Source organism: Physeter macrocephalus, chromosome 15 (assembly GCF_002837175.3).
Source record: "Physeter macrocephalus isolate SW-GA chromosome 15, ASM283717v5, whole genome shotgun sequence".
NCBI classification, from domain to species: domain Eukaryota; kingdom Metazoa; phylum Chordata; class Mammalia; order Artiodactyla; family Physeteridae; genus Physeter; species Physeter macrocephalus.
Genome location: NC_041228.1, coordinates 26,181,136 through 26,195,831, shown reverse-complemented (window position 1 = coordinate 26,195,831; position 14,696 = coordinate 26,181,136). Strand labels below are relative to the sequence as shown.

The following is a 14,696-nucleotide window of genomic DNA, read 5'->3' as shown; positions in this document are numbered from 1 at the left end:
GCGGAGCACAGGCTCTGGATGCGCAGGCTCAGCGGCCATGGCTCACGGGCCCAGCCGCTCCGCGGCATGTGGGATCTTCCTGGACCGGGGCATGAACCTGTGTCCCCTGCATTGGCAGGCGGACTCTCGACCACTGCGCCACCAGGGAAGCCCCTAGTCTGGACTTTTAAAGGTTGCAAAGAGCAGAGAAGACCTCTCGTTACCTCAAGTCTTAGATATTTAGTATGAACATATGTAGAGACTATAAGGAATAGTGGAAACAATCTCTTTAGATCTCACAGAGAAATAGAAGGTCATTCTGTAAACGAATGCATTTGCAAGTTCGACCTAAAAGAGAAGGGAAACATTGTTTAGAAAATAGCACATAGTTCTGATGACAAGGTAATCTACTTGTCTCTTGAGAATCAAGTGTCCCTTGCTGTCTACTGTAGTGCTGTGCCATTATCATCACATCACCATCTTCTTTATTTGCTTCTGCTGCTCATACCTCTGTGATTCACTTCCTCATGATTTCTGCTTACTGTAGTCTCTCTGGGTATGTCTTTTGCCTCTCTTTCTTATTGGTTGTATGTTTGTGTTTATTGTTCATTTTTGGCATTTAGACTTCGAAAGAAGAGGATTTACTGTTTTTGGCCAGCCACCATCCCCTATGGGAAGCACCTGTTCAAGAAAACACTTCAGTCTAACCATTTCATAAATCAATGGATAAAAGATGTTTGCCTTTAAGTTAGTTATCTACCCTTGATTCTGTTAGTAGAAGCCAGGGTGTGGGATCCTACAGTTTGCCTACTTGAGTATATGGAAGCTCTTGTGGATATTGAACTATCACCAGTCTGCTCATTATAAATGGCTTGCTTTTTAGGCAAGTTTGTAAACTGTGAGCAGGGGACTTCTAGTTCAGTCTAGGGTCTAGAAAGCTGGAAAGAGTGTCACTCCCAGTGTAATAACAAGAGAAGCCTGGATAATCTGTAGAATCATTACTTTTAAAAATTTTTTCAGAGATCTCAGGTTACAGGGCAATCAACTAGCTTGAAATCCAAGGGAAAAACAGGTACCACCAAGGAGAGATTGGATAGGAGAGCTGGTTCATCTGAACCTGGGAAGAAGAAAGAAAAATTCAACAAACTGCTAAAGGCCTAGTGGGGGCTAACAAGAAGGTATAGAACCCATGGGATTTACAGATCCTCTTTATGGACCTTGACCAGGGCCTGATGCGAAAGACTGGGAGCAGGGGAGGAGACGGGAGGAAAGCCACCTTGGTGATGCAGGGTTGGAGGAGGGAAGTATCTTCTACTGCGAAAGAAGCATGAAGTCCTGCCTGGTTTATTTTCCTTAAGTAGCAAAAGCCTTAGCTGCTGAGGGAAGAGCATCAGATCTTATCCTAAGGGCTCAGAAGAAGACCCACTGCAGCCGGGGGGAATAGAAAAATAATTTTGAAACACCACTGCTATGCCTGGGGCAGGGGCAGGAAATCAAGGGTAGATTATTAGAATTCTCCTACCATTGGAGATGCGGCAGTATCACTAAAAAGGCCCAAACCCTGAAACCCAAGGACACAAGGCCCAATACTGAGGCTGAACCAAGAGAACCCTCTCCCTGTATCCTTCCATCCACCATCATCAGGCTGAGAAGCACCAAGTAACAGGCAATAATAATCTACCACTAGGGAAGGAGTAAGAGCATAGAGAGACTCTCTGAAATGTGGGTGTATGGTGAAGGCCTAAAGGTAGGGGTGGAACAGTACAGTTGGGGAAAATCCTCCAGCATCTCATTCCCCACCAGAGTGCAAAGTAACATTGAAGGAATTTCAAGTTGGTGATGCACTGAAGGTATCCATAGCAACAACAGAATTCAAGCTCAGATCAGCCCTTTCTTAGCCCTTTCTCAACCTCCCTCTGTCATGACCACCCACACGAATGGCCTAGCAGAAGAAATGTGTCCATTACCAGGCATAAATACTGCTTACCTTAGTCTCTACTGTTTTTTACATCCAGTATTCAGTCAAAGGTTACAAGACACACAAAAAGTAAAAAACATCCTGCTGTCAAGAAACAAGGGGAAACAAACCAGACTCAGAGATGACCCCTATTTTGGAACTACCAGACAAAGGATTTAAAATAACTGTGGTTAATATGTTAAAGCCTCTAGTAGAAAAGATGAATAGGTTAATACAGAATTTTAGCAGAGAGAAACTGTAAAAGAGTTGATTAAAAATGCTAGAAGTTTAAAAAAAAAAAAACCCACAGCAACAAGAGAAGAATGCCTTCAACAAACTCATCAGTATACTCAATACATCTGAGGGGAAAAAAAAATCAGTAACCTTGAAGATTTATTTCAGTTCTGCTAATTTTTACTAACCTAAGAGGGTGGAAGTGGGGTGGGATTAAAAACAAACAAAAAAACAGAACATCCAAGAGCTGTGGGGCAATATCAGATGGTCTATCATACATCTAGTTGGAATCCCAGAAGGGACATGGAACATTTGCCAAAATAGACCATAAAATAAAGGTCAATAAATTTAAAAGAATAAGAATCATGAACAGAATGTTCTCTGGCCATAACAGCATTAAATTAGAAATTAATAATAGAAAAATCTGGAAAATGCACAAGTATTTGGAAATTAAATACATTTCTGAATAACCTATGAGTCATAGTGGAACTCACAAAGGAAGTAGGAAATATTTTGAATCGAATGAAAATGAAACACAGCACATATGGGATGCAGCTAAAGCAGTGCTTAGAAGGAAATTTATGGCATTACATATTATATTACAATAGAAAAAATGTCTCAATTTTATAATTTAAGCTTCCATCTTAAACCAGGAAAAGAAGAGCAAACCAAGTCTAAAGAAAGTAGGAGGAAGGAAACTTACAAAGAGCAGAAATCAGTGAAACTGAAAACTGAAAATAATGAAACCAATGAAAAGATCAAAAATGTTAAGTCTCTAGCCAGAGTAACCAAGGAAAAAGACAACACAAATTACCATATCAGAAATAAAAATGGACATGTCAGTCAGTACAAGTCCAAAAGACACTGAAGTGTAATAATGGGATGTTATAAACAACTCTTATTTTCATATATTTGACAATTTAAGTGAAGCTAATTCCTTGAAAGACAAGCATTACCACAGTTCACTGAAAAAGAAATAGATAACCTTAATAGTCTTATATCTGTTAAAGAGACTGAATTTATTGTTAGGAACCTTCTGACAAATCTCCAGACCTAGGTTTCTTCACTGGTGTGTTCTACCAAATGAACAAACAATACCAATTCTCTACAAACTTCCAGAAAAGAGAAGAGGAAGGAACACCTCCCAACTTGTTTTATGAGGCCAGCATTACCCTGATAGCAAAGACATGACAAGAAAAGAAAACAGGAAAAAAAATTAAAAACCACACCAGTATCCCTCATGAATATAGATTAAAAAGTCCTCAGTAAAATATTAGTAAATGAAATCCAGCAGTAAGTAAAAAGAATAATACATCATGACCAAGTAGTGTTTACCCAGGGAATTCAAGGCTGATTCATCAACATTCAAGTATCAATCAACATAATTCAGTGTATCATCAGACTAAAGAAGAAAAATATTTGACCATTCTAGTAGATGCAGAAAAAGAATTCACAAAACTTGTATCTGTTTATGATAAAAATGCTTAGCAAACTAGGAGTTGAAGGTAACTGCCTCCTCGAAAAACCTAGTGTTAACATCGTATTTCATGGTAAAAAAACTAGAATGCTTTCCCCTAGGATTGGTAACAGGCAAGGGTGTTTGCCCTCATTACTCCTAGTCAGCATCATGCTGGACCTCCTAGCTAGTGCAGTGAGGCAAGAAAAAGTAGTAAAAGGTATAAAGAATTATCAAGAGGTTTCAGTAACTACCATGAGAAAGATGAAACCATTTTTAGATGTTATCTTAAAAGCAGTGTTTATCTGCAGTTCCTTTGTCTACTCTTAGCTTGCAACCTTTGAATGGAATTATAAGTTTATTTTCCTAAGATGGCTGCTGACCAGCCTAATAAGTATCATACATCTTAAGTGGTGTAATCTTTTTTATTTATCTGTATGGAATACTTGATTTTAAAATGAAGAATAGGAAGGCTAGAATTTATTAAATGAATATCACACAGTCTCTTACTACATAAAGAAAAAATTATCTCATTTAAAGGGAGTGCTTTATCTCACAGTAAATTATATTTGCAGTTAGTTCCATCAGACTGGTTTATTATAATTTCTTTTTAAAACTTCCAGATAATTAGTTTTGAGTATATTTAAAGCATCCAAATCTTACTTGAGGAATAATTTGTTCACTTTCTGGGGGGCAGATCCACAAACTATTTGCTGAAACATGCATTAATGGAAAGTATAAAACTGAAAGTAATGAGAATACAGTTGAAACTACAGAAAAAACTGAATTTGACAATAAAACTTACTGTAAAATGTAATATAAAAGGCCAGTTACTTGGCAGTGATTTTGAAAATAAACCTCACTTAGCCAGTGATTATCAGGAGCAAAGGGAGAGAAGAAATAGTCTGTGAACACTGTGTGCCAGCCTTTTCCCCTTCTGCAGAGAACAAGCACTGGCCCCACCCAAAAGCCCTATCCCTTGGCATTGTTGCAGCAACACAAATTAGGTTGCTCTGTCTCTGGATTCTCCTGTGACCAGTAGCCTGTGGAGAGCCACTTCACAGCTTTCCCTATTGAACATAGGTCAGGTCTCCACCTTTAATTTCAACCCAACATTTTATTCTCCAGTCTGCTCTAAAACTCATGGAAGCAATTCATTGTTTATTAAGTGCTATGCATATTTTATGTTTTCTATATTTGATATGATTTTTGTTGGTATTTAGGCATTTTTAACTCTGATAAACAGCATTTGTAATGAAGAATATCACTGCAACCCCTTTCCATTAAAAAAAAAAAGTATTCCTATAGATGGAATCCAGTTATGAGCCTCAACCTAATGAGCCTGTAGTAAAATGAGTTCCTTTAGCCATCAATATTGCAATAAATTAACATAATGAACATTCTTGACATTTTACTGTAAATAGACAGTACAAAGTCAATAATTTGTAAACAGATCTGCATTTGAATCCTAGCATTGTGATTTTTCTCTGTAGCCTAGAATAAGTTACTCAAGCTCTCTCAAGTATATTCTTTCATCTATTATGAAGATAACAGCCTTGTGGGTTATTGATGTTAATATTTACATGTCTGGCACATAGATTTTGCTCATAAATCATAGTAGCTATCGTTGTTCTTGGTAGTTATTATTACAAGTTAGCATTTGTAAACTTCATATTTGTATTCTGTGGTTTAAAAAATATTCTGCCTATAAAATTGGTGCTTTATAGCATGTTGTAAATGAGTTACTAACAGTTGACAAATACTATAGTGTAGTGGTTAAGAACACAGACTCCAGATTCAAATCTCAGCTGCACAACTTATTACCAGGCTGACCATGGGCAAGTTACTTAAATCCTTTGTGCATCACTTTCCTCAGCTTTAAGATAGACCTAGCAATAGCACATTTCTCCCAGGAACATTATGAAGATTTATTAATCAGTTTTAGGTATGTAAAAAGTTTAGAACAGTTGTTGACATGTAGTTCTGTGTGTCAGCTGTCATCCGTATTATTATTAATTTCTTGTTGAGTAAATGATTTTTTGTCACTATTTTAGGTGAATCTTGGAAGCAACCAATACCTTTTCTCTGTCATAGTGGATCCTAAAGAAATGCCCTGCTTCTGTTTGCGCCATGATGTTGATGCCCTTCTCTGGCAACCACACTCTAGCAACCAAGATGATATGTGGGAACATATCGCAACTTTCAATGCTTTAGGTATAAGCAAGCTCTTTGACAACTTTTTCCTTTATATTGAAAATTACAGTCTTTTTAAGTTTGGGGGTTTGTTTAAATTTGAACTGTCCTAATTATGCTTGGATTGATTTGTGCTATAATTTGGTTGCTTGCACATAGTTGATGAATGTTAGTACTTTTGGAACAGTAGGACTAATTTGTTTTTATGCTTGTGCAGAAGATCAGCACAGAATAGAAATCAAAGTGGTAATCTAACTGCATGAATCATTCTAATCAGTTATTTGGTTATTCCAACTAAGCTATACAATATCAGAATATGAACAAGGGGCTTGACAGTACCCTACATGGAACTTGTATTCTGGTTTCTTCAGAGTAGTCTTCGGTAATCATGGAATTGCTCTAAGGTAAAGCACATTATGAGACATCTTTCATGGAACTTAAGTGAAAAACAGCCATTATAATGAGAACACGTAGGGAAGATGATGATAAGCAGAAATGAAATTTATTCTGTAGGATAAAAGGGAAAATACTGGTTTTAAAACTAGAGCTTGAAACATTTTGAGCTGCATAATTGTAGACTTATGCAATAATTGATTATTGTAGACTTATGCAATAATTGATTTAATGATAAAATACATTAGTATTGTGTGGGAGAAATTTTTTATATGAATTGACCACAGCTATTGTTTTATTGAAAGGTTATTTTAAACTGCCAGGAGGAAGTAAAATTATGCATTGTGATTGCTGTATATGTACAACCCTAATTGTAGAGATTTTTTTCAATTATCCCATATAGTTAACAATATGGGCTGTTAAACTGGTTAATTCAGACTCCAAATGGATTTTTATGACCTGAAATAAAGTTTGATTGAATAATTTAAGCACATAATTTCTAGCCTTTCTACTAAAATTCCTGATTTTTTATTCTATTTTTTTCAGTAAGAGGAAAGCTTTATCTTAATTTTCAGATATTCCTTTTGTATCCCTAAATCCCCTAGTATAATGGAATACTATTATGCTTGAGTTTAAGTTAAATCAGCTTTACATTAGATGTGTAGTCTTGAGATGTTATATACATTATTTTGTCAAGATTAGCCTGGAGAGCTAAATCTAGGCTCTCAAACAGGTGTCTATGTCCTCTCTATTTTTTCCTTCTTAAGCCCTGCTTAATATTAAAAAACCAGCATTGATCTGCCTGTGCTCAGTGGTTTCTTTGCTCATTCATTGTTTGATGAGGTCTCAATTTACATTAGTGTTATATTTCCTCTCTCACATGTTATAATGTTCAGTAATCATGTCCCAATCTGAAAATTCTAATTTTTATTTCAGAACATAAATGCTCTTTTAGACTATAAAGATAATTTTTAAAAAGATTATTTTTTCAAAGTTTAATTAGTTTTCAAGGGATATCCCAATGGAATTTTAAAAAATAGATACTTGAATTTTCTTTGAGTTTGTAGTGGTCTCAAGGCTCTACTTCTGAGAGGTGAAGTACAAATCCTGTTACAGTGTTGGTATTGGTGTATAAAAATACCACTAACAAACATTATAGAAATAATGGGAATGCATTGTGCATATTAGTACCTTCGGGGATAGGGTCTGCATTATGCACACACACTCCTAAAATAACTTTATAAACATTTCCCCATTTATTTGATAAGAAAAAAGATGCTGTAATGCCACATCTGTGATGTACTCAATTATTATTTACAGATATTTTGGCATGTTTTTAGTGTGTTAGATTTTTAATGTTTTAATTATTCATGGAAATTATATAGGAACTATATTGTGCTTTTTTTTGAAAGGATGAAACATTATTTTGTTACTTAGGAATTAATGCTTTATTTCTGCACCATTTGGGAGAGATTGATTGTGGCTAGTCATTAATGGTTCAGAATTTAACCGGTTTTGAGTATCTAGGATATATATTTTTATTTAATCCTTTCAATTTGTAATAAGATTTATGAACTATTAAATGTTAAATCACTGTTTTTCCCCTTCTGTTTAATATAGTTTTTCTTTTTTTTGTCTCATATTTCTTGGCAGGCTACGTCCAAGCATCAAAGAGAGACAAAAAATTTTTTGCCTGTGCTCCAAATTACTCTTATGCAGCCCTTTGCGAGTGCCTTCGACGAGTTTTCATCTATCGTCAGCCCACTCCCATGTCCACTGTACTTTACAATAGGAAGGAAGGCAGGCAAGTAGGGCAGGTTGCTAAGCAGCAAGTAGCAAGCCTAGAAACCAGTGATCCTATTTTAGGCTTTCAGGCAACAAATGAGAGATTATTTGTTCTCACTACCAAAAACCTCTTTTTAATAAAGGTAAATACAGAGAATTAATTACTCCAACATGTTGGCTTCTGTGTACTGGAAAAGTATTCAGTGGTAGCTGGAAGGCTGGGCAGTTGTGCTGTAATCTGTTAAGTTTTATTGTGTTAAAATTATCTTGTATGAATTTATTTTTTAAAGGATATTGGAAATATATTTGAGATTATGAGTCTATAAAAGCTATGGAATGAAGCTGCAAATTTAGAGAAAATTAGCTTCTGTAAAAAATGTAAAGATAGTATTAGCAAGTATAATTAATTTTTTTAAAACAGGCTAGAATCTCATCTTTTATATGAAAGATGTACAATTCATGTTTAAAAATAAAAATATTTATCGTGTATTCTTTGTTCACTGATACAGTTTCTACTTCTTTACCTATAGAATGTATAGGATAATAGTTAAAGTGTTGATTCTTGTAAATACTTTTTAAATGGACTGGATAGCTGGGGTAGAGGGAGAAATAGAACAGGTGCAGCAGGTCTAGTACTGTTAAAGTTTGCTGAGAGACCTTAAGTGTTTTTTCATATTAAATATAGCTTTATTTTATTTAACTTTTATCCATTTGGTCTTCCACAGACATAAATAGAGGTTATAAGGTTCTACGAAGTGTAGCTCTTATCCATTGCTATATAACAAACCACTCCAAAACTCAGTGGTTTAAAACAGGATGTTTTATAATTTTTCATGGTTCATTGACTTGACTGTCTCTGTTCTGCATGGCCTTTCCTCCTCCAGTAAGCTAGACCATGTTTCTTCCCATGACAGAAAAAACATTACAAGAGGGCAAGCCCTAATGTACAAGAGTTTATCAAGCCTGCACTTGCATCATATTTGCTCATCTTCCATTGAACAAAGCAAGTCTAGAGTCAGTGTGAGAGTGGAGTACACAAGGAAACAGATAGCAGGTGGTATGATTCACTGGGAGCCATTTATGTAAGTCTACCATACAAATTATAATTCGTCCTAGTAGTTCTCCTTACGTTTCTACAGTTAAGAAAAAAGTAATCCTGTTTGTTTATACATTCGGTATGTTTTGCCATGAATTTTAGTTTCTTATATTATTTCCTTGGATTTCTTTTGGTGTGCATTTACCTGGAAAATTGTTTACTTTTATACCATTTTTGTATGCTTCTTATATAAACTTCAAGTTAAATTTTATATTATAATAGGGGGATTGAGACTTTAATATGAGGCAGAAAATGAAGAAAAGAGTACAAGATAGGAAACATTTGTTCCTAACATATCTCTTGCCTATCTAGACAAGTGTTTGGCTGAATTAAATTTTAGTGAAAGAAAGAAAAATAAGTTTGAGAGACAGAAAAGGAGGAAAAAGATGGGGATTACATGCATGTTCTAAACACGATGTCAGAAAGCAGTTTCCTGGAGAGAAGTATTGGGATGCTAGATAAAAAGTTGGGAAAAGTCCTGAGAACTGGTAGGACAGTGGAGTCCTAATAGTACTCTGTTAGTACTAGGAAAGAGGACTAGATAGCTATCAAGTATCAAGAGATCATGAACACAGAAAAAAAAAAAAAGTATGGCTGAACCAAAAAACAAAATAGTGATATTTGCAGAACTTTTTAGTGTCACTGTAAAATTTAATGAAACAAAAGACTATTTCAACAGTGAACTATTAAAAGCCTTTGTTATGTGACAGTAGATTTAAATTTTCTTTAAAATTTACCTCAGAGATCATAAATACCCTCTTAGGGAATTTAAGAAAAATACAGATTAATGTGGTGCTTAATTAACCATATGACTATATATGCAAATTCCAAATGGTAATCAATTTTCTTTCCTTTGTATATATGATTTTTAACATGATTAATGTTGAATTGAAACCTATCAGGATAACTAGTCCTAAATATTTTTGCATATTGATCTATGTTAAGAGAGTAACAGGTCTAGAGCAGTGATTCCAAGTCATGTTTTCTTGAAATGTTTCAAGGATTCCACAAATATTTAACTCAGTTTGAATAATGTTCTAAAGAGATATATACAAGTGCTATGAACGTAGTACCTTGTGTTTTGTTGATTTTTTTACCATAAATTATAAATGGGAATTTATAAAATATTTATGATAGCAATAAAGTAGTATTTTGTGTTTTTCATATGGAGTCATTTAACTATATTCATTATATCAACATGCTTAGTAAGCATCAGCTATGTATCATAACATATTTTCAGGGCTAAGGATAATACAGTGTTACATTAAAGACAAATATTCTAGTGATTTCCAGGTGAATTTTCTCTTTGAGTAAAGAAGTAGCTGGGGGGTAGGTGGAGTTGCTGTATTAGAAAGACATTTAACCAGGGATGGAACCCATATGAGAACAGACAAAAAAGTTGCCAGTGGGAAGGGTCAGGAAGAGGATAATAAAATTCAAGAAATTAACCAAAGAAAAGCATCATAAGGGACTACCTACTATGAACAATTATATGCTAACAACTTTGTAACGTAGAAAATGGATACATTCCTAGAAACGTGTAACCTATCAAGACTGAATCATGCAGAAATAGAAAATCTTAACAGACTGATTACTAGTAAGGAGTAATAAAAAACCTCCCAACAAACAAAAGACCAGGACCAGACGGCTTCACTGGTGAATTCTACCAAAGATTTAAAGAATTAATGCCAATTCTTCCCACACTCTTCCAAAACAACAGAAGAGGGAACCCATCCAAACTCATTTGAGGTGGCCAGCATTACCCTGATACCAAAACTATACCAGGAATGCCATAAGTAAAGAAATTTACAGGCCAATATCCCTGATGAACATAGATATAAAAATTCTCAATAAAATATTAGCAAACCAAATTCACAATACATCAAAAGTTTTACACACCATGATCAAGTGGGATTTATTATAGGGATGTAAGGATGATTCAATATTTGCTAATCAACGTGATACATCACATTTATTTAGAAACAGAAAAAGCATTTGACAAATTTCAACATCCATTTATGATAAAAAGTCTCAACAAAGTGAGTACAGAGGGAACATACCGCAACATAATAAAGGCTGTATATGACAAGCCTACAGTTAATATCATACTCAATGATGAAAAGTGAAATCTTTTCCTCTAAGGTCAGCAACAAGACAAGGATGCCCACTCTCGGCACTTTTATTCAACATAATATTGGAAGTCCCAGCCACAGCAATTAGATGAAACAAAAGGTGTCCAAGTTGGAAAGGAAGAAGTAAAATTCACTATTCACAGATGACATGACTATATATATTAAACACTAAAGACTCCACCAAAAAAACTTAGATCCAATGAATTAGGTAAAGTTGCAGATAAAAAAATCAATATACAAAAATCTGTTGAGTTTCTATACACTATTAACAAACCATCAGAGAAATAAAACAATCCCATTTACAATTGCATTAAAAAAGAACAAAATACTTACAAATAAATTTAGTCAAGGAGGTGAAAGAAACTGAAGAAGAAAAAATAAATACAAAAGCATCCCATGCTCACGGATTGGAAGCAATTGCTGCTCAAAGCTATCTACAGCTTTAATGCAATCCCTGTTAAAATTCTAATGGAATTTTTCACAAAAATAGAACAAACCTGAAATTTATATGGAACCACAAAAAGCCAAGGCAGTCTCTTAAGAAGAACAACGGTGGAGGCATCATGCTCCCTAATTTCAAACTGTATTACAAAGCTATGGTAATCAAAACAGTATGGTATTGGCATAAAAACAGACACAAAGATCACTGAAACAAAATAGCCCAGAAATAAACCTCCCAATATATATGGTCAATTAATTTATGACAAGAGTCAATAATATACCAAGGGGAAAGGACAATTTCTTCAATAAATGGTTTTGGCAAAACTGGACATCCACACACAAAAGAATGAAAATGGACCACTGTCTTACACTATACACAGTAACTCAAAATGGATTAAAGTCTTGAATGTAAGACCTGAAACCATAAAACTCCTAGAAGAAAACATAGGAAAGTAAGCTGCTTGATCAGTCTTAGCAATGATTTTTTTTTTTTTTTGGATCTGACACCAAAAGCAAAGGCAACAAAAAAGCAAAAATAAACAAGTGGGATTGCATAAAACTAAAAAGCTTCTGCACAGCAAAAGATACCATCAACACAATGAAAAGGCAACCTACTGAATGGGAGAAAATATTTGCAAATCATATATCTGATAAAGGGTTAATATCCAAAATAAATAACACAAAGTAAAAAAAAAATCCAATTAAAAAATGAGCAGAGGGGGCAGAGAGAAGATGGCGGAAGAGTATGACACGGAGATCACCTTCCTCCCCACAGATACATCAGAAATACATCTACACGTGGAAGTGCTCCTATAGAACATCCACAACGCTGGCAGAAGACCTCAGACCTCCCAAAAGGCAAGAAACTCCCCACGTACCTGGGTAGGGCAAAAGAAAAAAGAATAAACAGAGACAAAAGAATAGGGATGGGACCTGCACCAGTGGGAGGGAGCTGTGAAGGAGGAAAGGTTTCCACACACTAGAAGCCCCTTCACGGGTGGAGACTGCGGGTGGCAGCGGGGGAAGCTTCAGAGCCACGGAGGAGACAGCAGCCACAGAGGTGCGGAGAGCAAAGCGGAGAGATTCCCACACAGAGGACCAGTGCCGACCAGCACTCACCAGCCCAAAGGCTTGTCTCCTCACCCGCCGGGACAGGCGGGGGCTGAGAGCTGAGGCTCGGGCTTCGGTCGCCGGGAGAGGACTGGGGTTGGCTGCATGAATACAGCCTGAAGGGGTTAGTGCACCACGGCCGGTGGGGAGGGAGTCCGGGAGAAGTCTGGAGCTGCCAAAGAGACAAGAGACTTTTTCTTCCCTCTGTTTCCTGGTGCTCGAGGAGAGGGGATTAAGCGCGCTGCTTAAAGGAGCTCCAGAGATGGGCGCGGAGCTGCAGAAGAGACAAGAGACTTTTTCTTGCCTCTTTGTTTCCTGGTGCGCCGCTTAAAGGAGCTCAGAGATGGGCGCGGAGCTGCCAAAGAGACAAGACTTTTTCTTGCTTCGTTTCCTGGTGCGCGAGGAGAAGGGGATTAAGCGCGCTGCTTATAAAGGAGCTCCAGAAACGGGCGCGAGCCGCGGCTATCAGCGCGGACCCCAGAGATGGACATGAGACGCTAAGGCCACTGCTGCAGCCACCAAGAAGATTGTGTGCAAGCACAGGTCACTATCCACACTGCCCCTCCCAGAAGCCTGTGCAGCCCACCACTGCCAGGGTCCCGTGATCCAGGGAAAACTTCCCCGGGAGAACGCATGGCGCGCCTCAGGCTGGTGCAACATCACGCTGGCCTCTGCCACCGCAGGCTTGCCCCACATCCGTACCCCTCCCTCCCCCTGGCCCGAGTGAGCCAGAGCCCCCGAATCAGCTGCTCTTTTAACCCTGTCCTGTCTGAGTGAGGAGCAGACGCCCTCAGGCGACCTGTGCGCAGAGGCAGGGCCAAATCCAAAGCTGAACCCCAGGAGCTGTGCGAACAAAGACGAGAAAGGGAAATCTCTCCCAGCAGCCTCAGAAGCGGTGGATTAAAGCTCCACAATCAACTTGATGTACCCTGCATCTGTGGAATACCTGAATAGACAATGAATCATCCCAAATTGAGGAGGCGGACTTTGGGAGCAAGATATATTACTTTTTTCCCCTTTTTCTCTTTTTGTGAGTGTGTATATGTATGCTTCTGTGTGAGATTTTGTCTGTATAGCTTTGCTTTCACCATTTGTCCTAGGGTCCTGACCGTCCCGTTTTTTCTTTTTTTTACTTTTTAAAATTTGTCTTCTCAATAATTATTTTTTATTTTAATAACTTTATTTTATTTTATTCTACTTTTATTTTATCCTCTCTCTTTCTTTCTATTTTGTCTCCCTTTTATTCTGAGCCATGTGGATTAAAGGCTCTTGGTGTTCCAGGCAGGCGTCAGGGCTGTGCCTCTGAGGTGGGAGAACCAACTTCAGGACACTGGTCCACAAGAGACCTCCCAGCTCCATGTAAGATCAAACGGCGAAAATCTCCCAGAGATCTCCATCTCAACACCAAGACCCAGCTTCACTCAACGACCAGGAAGCTACAGTGCTGGACACCCTATGCCAAACAACTAGCAAGACAGGAACACAGCCCCATCCATTAGCAGAGAGGCTGCCTAAAATCATAATAAGGCTACAGACACCCCAATACACACCACCAGACATGGACCTGCCCACCAGAAAGACAAGATCCAGCTTCATCCACCAGAACACAGGCACTAGTCCCCTCAACCAGGAAACCTACTCAACCCACTGAACCAACCTTAGCCACTGGGGACAGACACCAAAAACTGGGAACTACGAACCTGCACCCTGTGAAAAGGAGACCCAAACACAGTAAGATAAGCAAAATGAAAAGACAGAAAAACAGCAGATGAAGGAGCAAGGTAAAAACCCACCAGACCTAACAAATGAAGAGGAAACAGGCAGTCTACCTGAAGAAGAATTCAGAATAATGATAGTAAACATGATCCAAAATCTTGGAAATAGAATAGAGAAAATGCAAGAAACATTTAACAAGGACCT

General features: G+C 37.3%; 1 protein-coding gene across 5 annotated transcripts in view; it reads left to right on the top strand.

The window, feature by feature from the left end:
• Positions 1 to 14,696, top strand: part of NUDCD1 (NudC domain containing 1) — a 110,659-nt gene that overhangs the window by 73,678 nt on the left and 22,285 nt on the right. For 3 of the 5 annotated variants that reach the window (XM_028500551.2, XM_024129431.2, XM_028500552.2), the window contains 4 exons: positions 5,681 to 5,840; positions 7,866 to 8,016; positions 8,912 to 9,079; positions 14,027 to 14,601. In XM_028500551.2, the coding sequence (XP_028356352.1) occupies positions 5,681 to 5,840; positions 7,866 to 8,016; positions 8,912 to 9,079; positions 14,027 to 14,039 (492 nt within the window). In that variant the 3' untranslated portion in view covers positions 14,040 to 14,601. Of the gene's footprint in view, positions 1 to 5,680; positions 5,841 to 7,865; positions 8,485 to 8,911; positions 9,080 to 14,026; positions 14,602 to 14,696 lie in introns of those variants that run through there. The other 2 variants (XM_028500550.2, XM_007114620.3) reach the window with 2 other exon arrangements.